We start from the raw sequence: 11,607 nt of genomic DNA, 5'->3' as shown, positions 1-11,607 counted from the left end.
AGTTCATGTAAGCGGCCTGAACTACTGGCATGGGAAGAACTGGCTGTTGCTGTACGACCACACCCCTGTCCATCGCTCCATCTCGTCCTAGACAAGCTTGTTAAACAACATGTCACCGTTTTGCCACATTTCCGCACTGATCTGATCTCGCACCTTGAGATTTTTGTCGATTCCCCTGCATGAAAGCTCTCCTACATGAGCGTAGATTTCGTTGCACCAAAGAGGTCAAGAATGAAACCAGAGAAGCAGTACCGGACCTTCAGCCAACATGTTTCAGCGGTGCTACCAGTAGCTACAGGTGGTGCACAAAATAAGGAAATACCAAATACACAACACTTTGCAAAAACTGAAGCTCGTCCTCAAGTTCAAACGCCCAGGAATGTTAGCGGACTGTATCATTCTGTTGTGGCAAGGTTACTGCGTTTCGACAACGCTGTAGAAGATTCGCTGGGGAGCCCTTACACATTTTCCACACAATCCCGATCTCTCCCATTTCATTTCCATATTCTTGGAGCCCTGAAGAAAAACATTTGTGCCCCTCTATTTGCTTCAGATGAAAAGGTGCACATCTGGTGCCGTAGGCAACAGCAAACACTTTTCCATAAAGGTATAGTCATTTTTGCCTCACAGTGGGATGATCATATTAACACTTACAGCGATTACTTTTGAAATAATAAATACTTAACTTACTTTTTTCCATTTGCCTCCTTTTCATTTGGCTGCCGCTTATACCTTGGGATGGACCTGATCAGCCAAAATGTTCACATAATCCTTGGCAGTAGTGCCACCTTGCACAGCAGCTGTGGGTCCGTGGAATATCACGATATGGCTGCCCAAATCATCACCGAAACCTCATGATGTTTCACTCTTGGGACGTAAACTCGGTGAGAAGTTGCAAACAGTGTGAAACAAGACTCATCCGAATACATGACATTCTCCCATTGCTCTGTAGCAGAAGTATTATGGTTCGGCGACGCTCTTCCTGTTATGGGCATTTATATATATGAGTGGTATATGAGTTTCACCTCGCTCTGTAGTTCCTTGTTTATGGAGCTCCTGTCAAGTTGTTTTGGTACTGATATACACAAACAATTAATTAGTACTTAGCTTTCGATGCGCCGCTACAGCTGCAACTGGTCAGCGCGGAATGTACACACAGAACAAATATCTTGTAGAATAAAGTGGCAATTATATCAAAACGTTAGAAACAGTCACAATCTAAATGCAGTAGCCCATTACAAACAGTATTGTAAGGTGCTTAAAAAAGTTATTAGGAAGGCAAAAAGTATGTGGTATGCAGATAGAATAGCTAAGTCTCAGGATAAAATTAAAACCATATGGTCAGTCGTAAAGGAAGTGGCTGGTCTGCAGAGACAAGTCGAGGATATAGAATCAGTGCGTAGTGGGAATGTCCGTGTTACTGATAAGTCGCATATATGTACAGTATTTAATAATCACTTTCTTAATATAGCAGGTGAACTAAATAGAAACCTAGTCCCAACAGGGAATCATATAGCGCTCGTAGAAAAAAGTGTTCCGAGACTGTTACCTGAAATGCTCCTCCATGATACTGACAAGAGGGAGATTGAGTTAATAATTAAATCACTAAAGACCAAGAACTCTCATGGATATGACTGGGTATCTAGCAGAATACTGAAGTATTGTTCCATGTATGTTAGCCCAGTACTTAGCCATATCTGTAACTTTTCCTTTAGGAGTGGTCGGTTTCCTGACCGATTAAAGTACTCGGCAGTGAAGCACTTTATAAAAAGGGAGACAGGGATAATGTTGATAATTATAGACCTATTTCTATGCCATCGGTGTTTGCTAAAGTTATCGAGAGGGTTGTATATACAAGGTTACTGCAGCATTTAAATTCACATAATTTGCTGTCAAACGTGCAGTTTGGTTTTAGAAATGGCTTAACAACTGAAAATGCTATAGTCTCTTTTCTCTGTGAGGTTTTGGACAGATTAAATAAAAGGTTGCGAACGTTAGGTGTTTTCTTTGATTTAACGAAGGCTTTTGACTGTGTTGACCACAAAATATTACTGCAGAAGTTGGAACATTATGGAGTAAGGGGAGTAGCTTACAATTGGTTCGCCTCTTACAAGAACAGAAAGCAGAAGGTAATTCTCCGCAATATTGAGAGTGGTAATGATGTTCAGTCCCAATGGGGCACTGTTAAATGGGGCGTTCCCCAAGGATCGGTGTTGGGGCCACTGCTGTTTCTTATTTATATAAATGATATGCCTTCTAGTATTACAGGTGATTCAAAAATATTTCTGTTTGCTGATGACACCAGCTTGGTAGTGAAGGATCTTGTGTGTAATATTGAAACATTATCAAATAATGTAGTTCATGAAATAAGTCCGTGGCCTGTGGAAAATAATTTGATGCTAAATCACAGTAAGACTCAGTTTTTACAGTTTCTAACTCACAATTCAACAAGAACTGATATTTTAATCAGACAGAATGGGCATGTTATAAGCGAGACGGAGCAGTTCAAGTTCCTAGGCTTACGGATAGATAGTAAGCTGTTGTGGAAAGCCCATGTTCAGGATCTTGTTCAGAAACTAAATGCCGCTTTATTTACCATTAGAACAGTATCTGAAATAAGTGACATTTCAACACGAAAAGTAGTCTACTTCGCATATTTTCATACGCTTATGTCATATGGTATTATTTTTTGGGGTAATTCTTCAGATTCAAAAAGGGTATTTTTGGCTCAAAAACGGGCTGTTCGAGCTATGTATGGTGTAAGTTCGAGAACCTCTTGTCGACCCCTATTCAATAGTCTGGGAATTCTGACATTGCCCTCACAGTATATATTTTCTTTAATGTCGTTTGCTGTTAGCAATATTAGCTTATTCCCAAGAGTTAGCAGCTTTCACTCAGTTAATACTAGGCAGAAATCAAATCTGCATGTGGAATGTGCACTTCCTTGACTCTTGTGCAGAAAGGAGTGCAGTATTCTGCTGCATCCATTTTCAATAATCTACCGCAAGAACTCAAAAATCTTAGCAGTAGCCCAAGCACTTTTAAGTCTAAACTGAAGAGTTTCCTCATGGCTCACTCTTTCTATAATGTCGAGGATATCCTGGAAGAGCTAAAAAATTAAGCAAATTCCAGTGTTACATTCTTGATTTTCTTTATTTAACCTAACGACGTGTCGCCTGAATATGTTTCTTATATTTCATTTTATCTGTTTCTACAATCGTGTTATAATTTCATGTATTGACTCGTTCCATGACCATGGAGACTTCTCCTTAATGTGGTCCCACGGAACAATAAATAAATAAATAAATAAATAAAAATAAAAATAGGCTTCGCGAGTAAGACATTCAGTTGTGCAGTGACTTTTGTAGCTTTCGTCTCCTTACGGTATTTTTCGTCACAGTCCTCTTCAACGACATTTCCGTCACGACCGCTCAACACCTACTTTCGTCAACGTTATGACCCTGTCCGCGGTATAAATCTTTTATTCGGTGCCACTAGATAACCAAACACTTCGGCTACGTTAGTTACGGAAGCAGATACCATACGAGTACCAAAAACTTGCTCGCATTCGCTTTCACTCAGCTCCGACCTAATGCACTCACAACTACCACAGCACCGTTATGGCTACTACTGACGTCTGCAAGGTGTTGAGGACGTTAAACATTGCACAGCGCAGTGCAGCGTTGGGTAGCCTCTGCATATGCGTTCAAACGTGCGTTTCTCAAGATTTTTCCATATTTTTGTCCAACGTCTGTATATGGACGTGCATATCGGTCAACGGCAACTATATTGAAAGGAGGATGTGGATCTGTTTAAGTGTCCGCCGTGACCATACGGCCTTCAGGCTAAATTCCAATAACAAAAACAGTACGGCATATTATGCGGCATCTTGTGAGACATGTAGTTTATAATGGGTGCATGCGCTGCAGGCATCTGATTCAGAACTTTACGACCTTAGTTATATAATGACCAAAATCCACAGACATTATACGTATCGATATTTCCACAGTGACGACAGTAGACACTTTGTAAATTAAAGAGAAACGCATCTGGTGTCAAATACCCTTCAGCTGCAGTAACTTTGCGACGGAGAAGCCAATAATATTTTATTAAAATAAGTTGTTAAGGCAAGTGAGAATCAGTAAATAATGACGACTGGCACATTAATTTCAATAAACGAAAATGGTCAAAGTGAAAAATGCAACCATGTCATGAAAAAGAACGTGTAGAATCTGCTACTTACCGAACTAACACAATGAGGATGGCTGTTAGCCTTTTAAACTATACAGATATTATAGTCAAAATTAGATAGCGGTTCTTTGGGAACTTTGTGCACCGTAACATACACTGATCAAGCAGAGAATTATGACCACCGACCTACTATTGATATAAACCCGCCCAGGCGATAACAGCGTCACATGGCGAGGAATGACTGCTAGTCAGACACACGCAAGAACCGTTCATCTATTACTAGTGAGCGTGCTGGGGAAGGCGTGTGATCTGTCAGAGTTTGACAGAGGGCAAATTGTGATGGTCCGGAGACTCGGTACGAGCAGTTTGGAAACTGCACGACTTCACGGGTGTTCGAGAAGTGCTGTGCCGGGTGTCTTCAAAACGTGGCGCGACCTAGCTGAAATCACGTCCAGTCGTCGTGGGGTTGGGTTATACCCAGACATCGAACGTCGTAGGCTGGGCAGACTGATAAACTGCGGCGAACTGTGGCAGAACTAACATCAGACTTAAACGCTGGGCACAGTAAAAGTGTGACTGAGCACACAGTGCATTGAACACTCCTAAAGATGGGCCTACGCAGCCGACGACCCATGCATGTGCCACTACATTGGCAACCACGATTGAAATGGGCACGTGACCATTGGCACGGGACGTTGGCGGAGTGGCAGAGCGTTGCATGGTCTAATGAATCCCGATATCTTCCTCATTATGACGAAGGGAGGAGGCGAATCTGTCATCTTCCAGGGGAACAGCTCCTTGACACCACTACTGCGGGATGGAGACAAGCTGGCGGCGGCTCCATTATGCTCTGTGGAAGATTCATGTGGGCTTTCGTGGCTCCAGTGGAGCTCATGCAAGGCACCTTGACGGCCAGACCACTTACACCCCTTCATGATGCTCATTTTCCCCGACGGCAGTGACATTTTTCAACAAGTTAATGCGCCATTTTACACGGCCAGGAGTGTGATGGAATCGTTCGAGGAACACAGCGATGAATTCAAATTGATGTACTCGCCCCACAGTTCGCCAGATCTGAACCCGATCGAACGCATCTGGAATGTAGTCGAATGTGGCGTTAGAGGTCATCGCCATCCTCCCGGGAATTAAGTGACTTGTGTGTGTATAGATATGGTGCCAACTCCTTCTACCACGGCCTCAAATGCTTCCATGTCACGATGTATCGCCGCCGTTATTCGTGCCAAAGGCAGACATACCGGCTATCGGGTAGGTAGTCATATGGAACCCCGCGACCGCCACGGTCGCAGGTTCGAATCCTGCCTCCGGCATGGATGTATGTGATGTCCTTATGTTAGTTAGGTTTAAGTAGTTCTAAGTTCTAGGGGACTGATGACCTCAGCAGCTAAGTCCCATAGTGCTCAGAGCCATTTGAATCATTTTAGGTAGTCATCATTTCCTGGCTCATCCGTGTATGGTCATGAATGCCTTTGTAATTTAATAATTTGTGACATGAGATGGAACTGAAAACGAAATATTTTTCGCCTTAATTTTGTTCTTGTCTAGGATATGTAAGATACGCCACACAATTTATTCAGGCGTGGTAAAAAGTCCTCTTGCACTCAGAGGAAACGCTTGTGATAAGCTATCTGCTTTGAACAGGTGCAAAACCAGTTGTTCAAAAATTAATGATACCCAAGCTAGTGGACTTCTTAAGATCAGATAAATAAGAGTATGGTCATTTGTTAATATTTACACATCTCACAATCAGAAGAAAATAAGAACCCACCACGTTGTGATTAACATCTTGATTTTATCTGTGGTTTGCTATCAGGAATTTGATTACGTACATGATCAAACACTATTTATTCCATAGGTAAAGACGTACGAGAGCTCTCACAGCAGTTGTGTCGTTTCTTGCCGTTTCAGATGTCCACAAGCAAAATGCATAAACGCAGCCGGCGATTGCAGTACATAGCTACAGTGACAGGTAAACAGGCGTCTTTTAGGAGGTGATGACAATTTGTTCGTAAATTCAACTCTTGGTAGTGTTTTCCAGGCTACCATTATGGAACGAAAAAAACGGTACAACGCGTTGATAATAGCGAGATGAAGGCATTAGTCAATACAGCAAGTTGATCTAAAACTACAAGACTTTTTATTCTCACATGGTGTGCGTTAAGTAAACTGCCCGTCGCCACAGCGATGAATTTCTGGAAAATAGGGTCAACTACTCTTACGAGTTCTACTACGAAAATTGCAAAGAGTGCCAGTTCTTTCGTTAGCGATGAATAAGAATTCAGAACCTTCTCCTAATGTTTAACCTACAGTGATCTAAGCTAAATTATCCGAGCATACGGCAGTATATAAAAATTTATGGTCCTTTAAAGTACAATATGTTCCATATACATTTTACGAGTCACAATCAGCTTTATTGATTAGAGCTTTAATAATTGATAATCTGAGGCTGCCCACTATTATTACTAATAGCGATCTTACTCCAGTGTTATTAAAATCTCTGCCATCCCAATATTTGTTATCTACATCTTAGGTTATTTTATATGTTCCTAATGGCGAGCCAAAAATCAAATAGTTTTGTCATGCATGGCCTGTACATGATTTTTTTAAGACACAGGAAACATTTCATATCTTTTTAAAGTTTTCAAACGTTAATAAAAATGCCATTTTTCGAGTCGAACACAGCACTGATGCAACAACATAAATTATTGTCTTCTTATACTTCTTGTGTTAAGCATTGCAGTGATTTTCATATATCAGCTGCAGAGGATGAGTAAATTCAAGGTTTAAAGGAATTCTTGAACAATATTGTCGACGTTTAAAGAAGTAACGCATGAATCGCTAGACTTTAAAGTCCGCGGGATTGGGACGAAGATCGACTTCTGTCTTATTCTGTTGCAAAGAAAACTTCAATTAGTGTGGCTATTCAGAGATTGACCTCAACTTTACTGAGTCTAAACTACTCCGCAAAAATTAAGTCTTAACTTTTATTCGAACCTGCTTTAACGTTTTGCTAATAGTGTGCCAGCTCTTCGAGGTTTTGCACATGAAGCTACAGGATGTCTTATGAATTAGTTTCTGCTTGGAAGTAATTCATGGGAGCAGTACTCCTTTTTGTGGTGTTGCTTTAGAGGGTACAAAATATACATAAGAAAATGCGTTCAGTGCTAAATTATTTGCTACTGACAGAAGAGCAGTTAAAAGCTTCTGCTATACTGGGTCTATGTTTGAGCCATTATTTACCCGTCAAGAAATTAAATCATTGTTCAATATATATGGTATCAACAATAAACAAGTCCCTACCCTAAAAAGATAAGAACTATCTGGAATATATTTATATATGGTGTCAACAATAAACAAGCCCCTACCACTAAAAAGATGTCTTTGCTTAGAGTTTTACAGCCTGTCATACAATGTAACTGTGTCATCATTCATGTCCCTTGATTGGATCTAAGTAGTGCCTACTCATAATTTTGTATGTTGTTTTGATTCCACTAGTCACAAAAGTTATAGGGGCATTTAATTTACTTAAGCATGTTAATTTATCAGAACAAAGATTTTTGAAGTATGCACACTACATTATAATTTTCATTGCAGCAATCGATGTTTTATACATTCTTCCAGTCTATATTTCGCAGGTACTTAAAATTCATTCTCTTTCACTTTCATCACTTATCCTTGAGGCTTTCCATTTCTTTTTATTTATTTCATGCATCCTCATATGAAACATTATCAGCTGAGAACTACGATTTAGTAGGGTTTGTGCTATGTCAACGTATTCTCGAAGCAAATATAGAAATTTGATCAATTTCATTGCTATTTGTTACTATATTTCTTTTTCGAAATTTTATTAGATGATGTAACCATTATGAAGTGGCTTGTTATTTCTTCAGTCCCAAGACTGGTTTGTTGAGCTAGTCAATCCAGTGCAAGTCTCTTCATTTCTGCATAGCCACTACAACCTACATTTATTTAAGTTTGCTTCCTGTAGTCAAGGTTTGGTACATCCTCCCCACCGCAACATACTCCCAACCACGACCAACTTAAATATTTCTTGATGCTCCAGATTTTTTCTCAGATTTTATCACAAACCTCTAAGCCTCAGTTCGATTCACTAACGCTTCATTAGTTATCGATCTATCCATATAATCTTCAGTGTTTTTATGTAACATGACTTCAAATGCTTCCATTCTTTATTTCTCTGTGCTGTTTATCTCCATTTTTCAGCTCCACACAAAATTACACTCCAAAAAAGGATCTCATACAAGATTTACTTAGAATTAAACTGATATTAAATGATCACATATTTCTCATTTCCAGAAAAGTTTCTCTTGCTGCATGCATTTAATATCCTGTTTAGTTCTGCCATTGTCAGTTATTTCTTTGCCGAATAGAAAAACTAGTCTATATTTTTAGAGTCTCATTTTCTAATCTAAACTCCTAATCTTGATCCCTAATCTAATTAGGCTGCATTCCAGTATATTTGTTTTGCTTTTGCTAATGTTTATCTTTCATCATCTTTTCAAGATACTAGTCATTTCGTTCAATTGACCTACCAAAACCCTTAAGGTCTGACAATTACAATATCACCAGCAAACATCGAAGTTTTTATTTCTTCTCCAGCATTTTAGTTGCCTTCCCAAATTTCTTTGTCGCTTGGCCTATGTACAGACTGAATAAGATAGGCATAAACAACAACTCCGTCTCCTTCTCGTCTAAACTGCTGTCTCCATTTCATGCCCTTCTACTCTTTTAACAATAGTCTGGCCTTTGTACGAATTGTAGTTATCCGTATTTATTTTATCCGTGAAAACACCGTAGTTGAAATGAGTTATTTCCAGTCAACAATCTCAGTACCTGTTTTTTTAAATTTGCAATTACTAGAGTATAGATTTGTCTTTCTTCCAGCTATATTGTAAGATGAGCCACATGCTGGTGTATTTCTGAGGAACACAACCAGTTGCTCAGTTCTTCCATAGATTGATGTTCTTTTTGAGTCATCATTCTTCTGACTGGTTTGATGCAGCCTGCCACAAATTCCTCTCCTCTGCTACCTCTTCATCTGAGAGTAGCGCTTGCAACCTAAGTCCTGAATTATCTGCTGGATGTATTACAATCTCTGTCTTCCTCTACAGTTTGCGCCCTGTAGCTCCCTTACTACCACAGAAGTCATTCCCTGATGCCTTAACAGATATCCTTTCATACTATCCCTTCTCCTTGTCATTGTTTTCCACATATTCCTTTCCTCGCCGTTTCTGTGCAGAATCTCTTCATTCTTGACCTTATCAGTTCACCTAATTCTCATTATTCATCTGTACCACCCCATCATAAATGGTTACATTCTGTTCTGTTCCAGCTTTCCCACAGTCCATTTTTCACTGCCATTAAATGCTGTGCTCCAAACGTACATTCTCAGAAATTTCTTCCTCAAATCAAGCTCTATGTTTGATACTAGTAGACTTATCTAGGCCAGGAATGCTCTCCTTGCCAGTGCTGATCTGGTTTTGATGTCTTTCTTTCTCCATCTGCCATTGGTTACGTTGCTGCCTAGGTATTAGAATTCCTTAACTTCATCTACTATGTGACAATCAATCCTGATGTTAAGTTTCCCGCTGTTCTCATTAGTGCTACTTCTCATTACTTTCGTCTTTCTTCAATTTACTCTCAATCCATATTCTGTACTCATTAGACAGTTCATTCCATACAGCAGATCATGTAATTATTCATCGTTTTCAATCAGGAGAGCAATGCCATCAGGAAATCGTATCTTGGACATCCTTTCTCCTTGAATTATAATCCCACTCCTGAACCTTTCTTTTATATTCATCATTGCTTCTTCGATGTACAGATTGAACAGTGGTGGTGAAAGACAAAATCCCTGCCTTACACCCTTTTTATCCGAACACTTCGTTCTTGGTTGTCTACTCTTATTCTTCCCTCTTGGCTCTTGCACATATTGTAAAAATACTGAAATAATGTCATCTGCTCCAAGTACCTTCTTCTAACTTAAAAATTACAATGGTTCCTCAAATTTGTCTCTCAGTATCACAACCCTCATCTCATCTTCATTCCCTTCCAATATCAAAATAACTTGCAGACTGCAGTGCCTCTGCCGGCCGAAGTGGCCGTGCGGTTAAAGGCGCTGCAGTCTGGAACCGCAAGACCGCTACGGTCGCAGGTTCGAATCCTGCCTCGGGCATGGATGTTTGTGATGTCCTTAGGTTAGTTAGGTTTAACTAGTTCTAAGTTCTAGGGGACTAATGACCTCAGCAGTTGAGTCCCATAGTGCTCAGAGCCATTTGAACCATTTTTGCAGTGCGTCTAAACAATGTAGAAGTCTACTGAATTTATTTGTTAATCCTCGAATAATTTGGCGCAGTAAGTTTAAACTAACATTCTGTATATCTTTACATGTTTCAGGCTCAAAACTTCATTCATATTTCCTTCTCAAAATGCTATGTTTTAGGTTAATCTTTTTTTTTTGCACGTTCTGTGCATCATATGTGTGTCAGCTCACCATAATCTAGAATTTGTCACTAATTTTGCAAATTAATGTTTTCCACATGACAGCCATTTACATACAGGAATTAATTGTTTTAAACTGAATGCACATTAAAATTTGATAAATATATCCCAACCAGATACAAACTATCTACTTGGATATATTTATCTATAGAGAAAAAGGAGTTGTCCAATAGAAATTCACAAGCGAGATGATCAAATAATTATATGTGTTGCCTTGTACAGAATTGAATGAACAGTGTCTCTTCTTAAGTGAGAGATCATTTGCCAGGAATGGAGCAATAAAATTGTTTAATATTTCATTTATTGTTCCTTCTGTCATTGCAGTTCGTTTGGGTTTTATTATGAGACCTGCATCATCAGCAAGCAGCACCGTTTCTACTTATTCTGTATAAGATGTAAGATGATTCATATGCAGCAAGAACAGCAAGTGAGTCATAAACTGAGCCCTGCAGAATGCCAGTAGTAATTTGTTCACATTCAGTAGTAATCTCATGAGAACTGTATGATCTAATCGAACCTTTACTTACCATTTAAATAAGAAGTAAATGATTTACCCATTTTATTGTTATCATCAGCAAACAGCACCATTTCTGTATAAGACGTAAGTTCATTCATACATAGCAAGAACAGGAAGTGGTCCATAAACGGAGCCCTGCAGAATGCCAGTAGTAATTGTTCACATTCAGAAATAGTCTCATGAGACCTGCATGATCTAATCGAGCCTTTGTTTGTCATTTAAATATGAAGTGCAGCATTTACTCATTATACCTAAACTGCTGTAAATGTTAAGCCTATCCGAAATAATATTGTGATTTGTACAGACAAATGCCTTAGACAGATCATAAGATATTCGCGTAGGTGAAATCATAGTATAAC

The 11,607-nt window shown here is 39.4% G+C and overlaps 1 protein-coding gene across 1 annotated transcript in view; it reads left to right on the top strand.

The window, feature by feature from the left end:
- Positions 1–6,122: 6,122 nt before the first annotated feature.
- LOC126257647 (facilitated trehalose transporter Tret1-like) overlaps positions 6,123–11,607 on the top strand; it is a 118,875-nt gene continuing 113,390 nt past the window's right edge. The window contains exon 1 of the mRNA XM_049955581.1: positions 6,123–6,178. Coding sequence (XP_049811538.1) covers positions 6,133–6,178 — 46 coding nt within the window. The 5' untranslated portion in view covers positions 6,123–6,132. The remainder of the gene's footprint in view (positions 6,179–11,607) is intronic.

Source organism: Schistocerca nitens, chromosome 1 (assembly GCF_023898315.1).
Source record: "Schistocerca nitens isolate TAMUIC-IGC-003100 chromosome 1, iqSchNite1.1, whole genome shotgun sequence".
In the NCBI taxonomy this organism is placed as follows: domain Eukaryota; kingdom Metazoa; phylum Arthropoda; class Insecta; order Orthoptera; family Acrididae; genus Schistocerca; species Schistocerca nitens.
The sequence above is the reverse complement of the archived record's forward strand: the minus strand, read 5'-3'. Positions and strand labels throughout refer to the sequence as shown.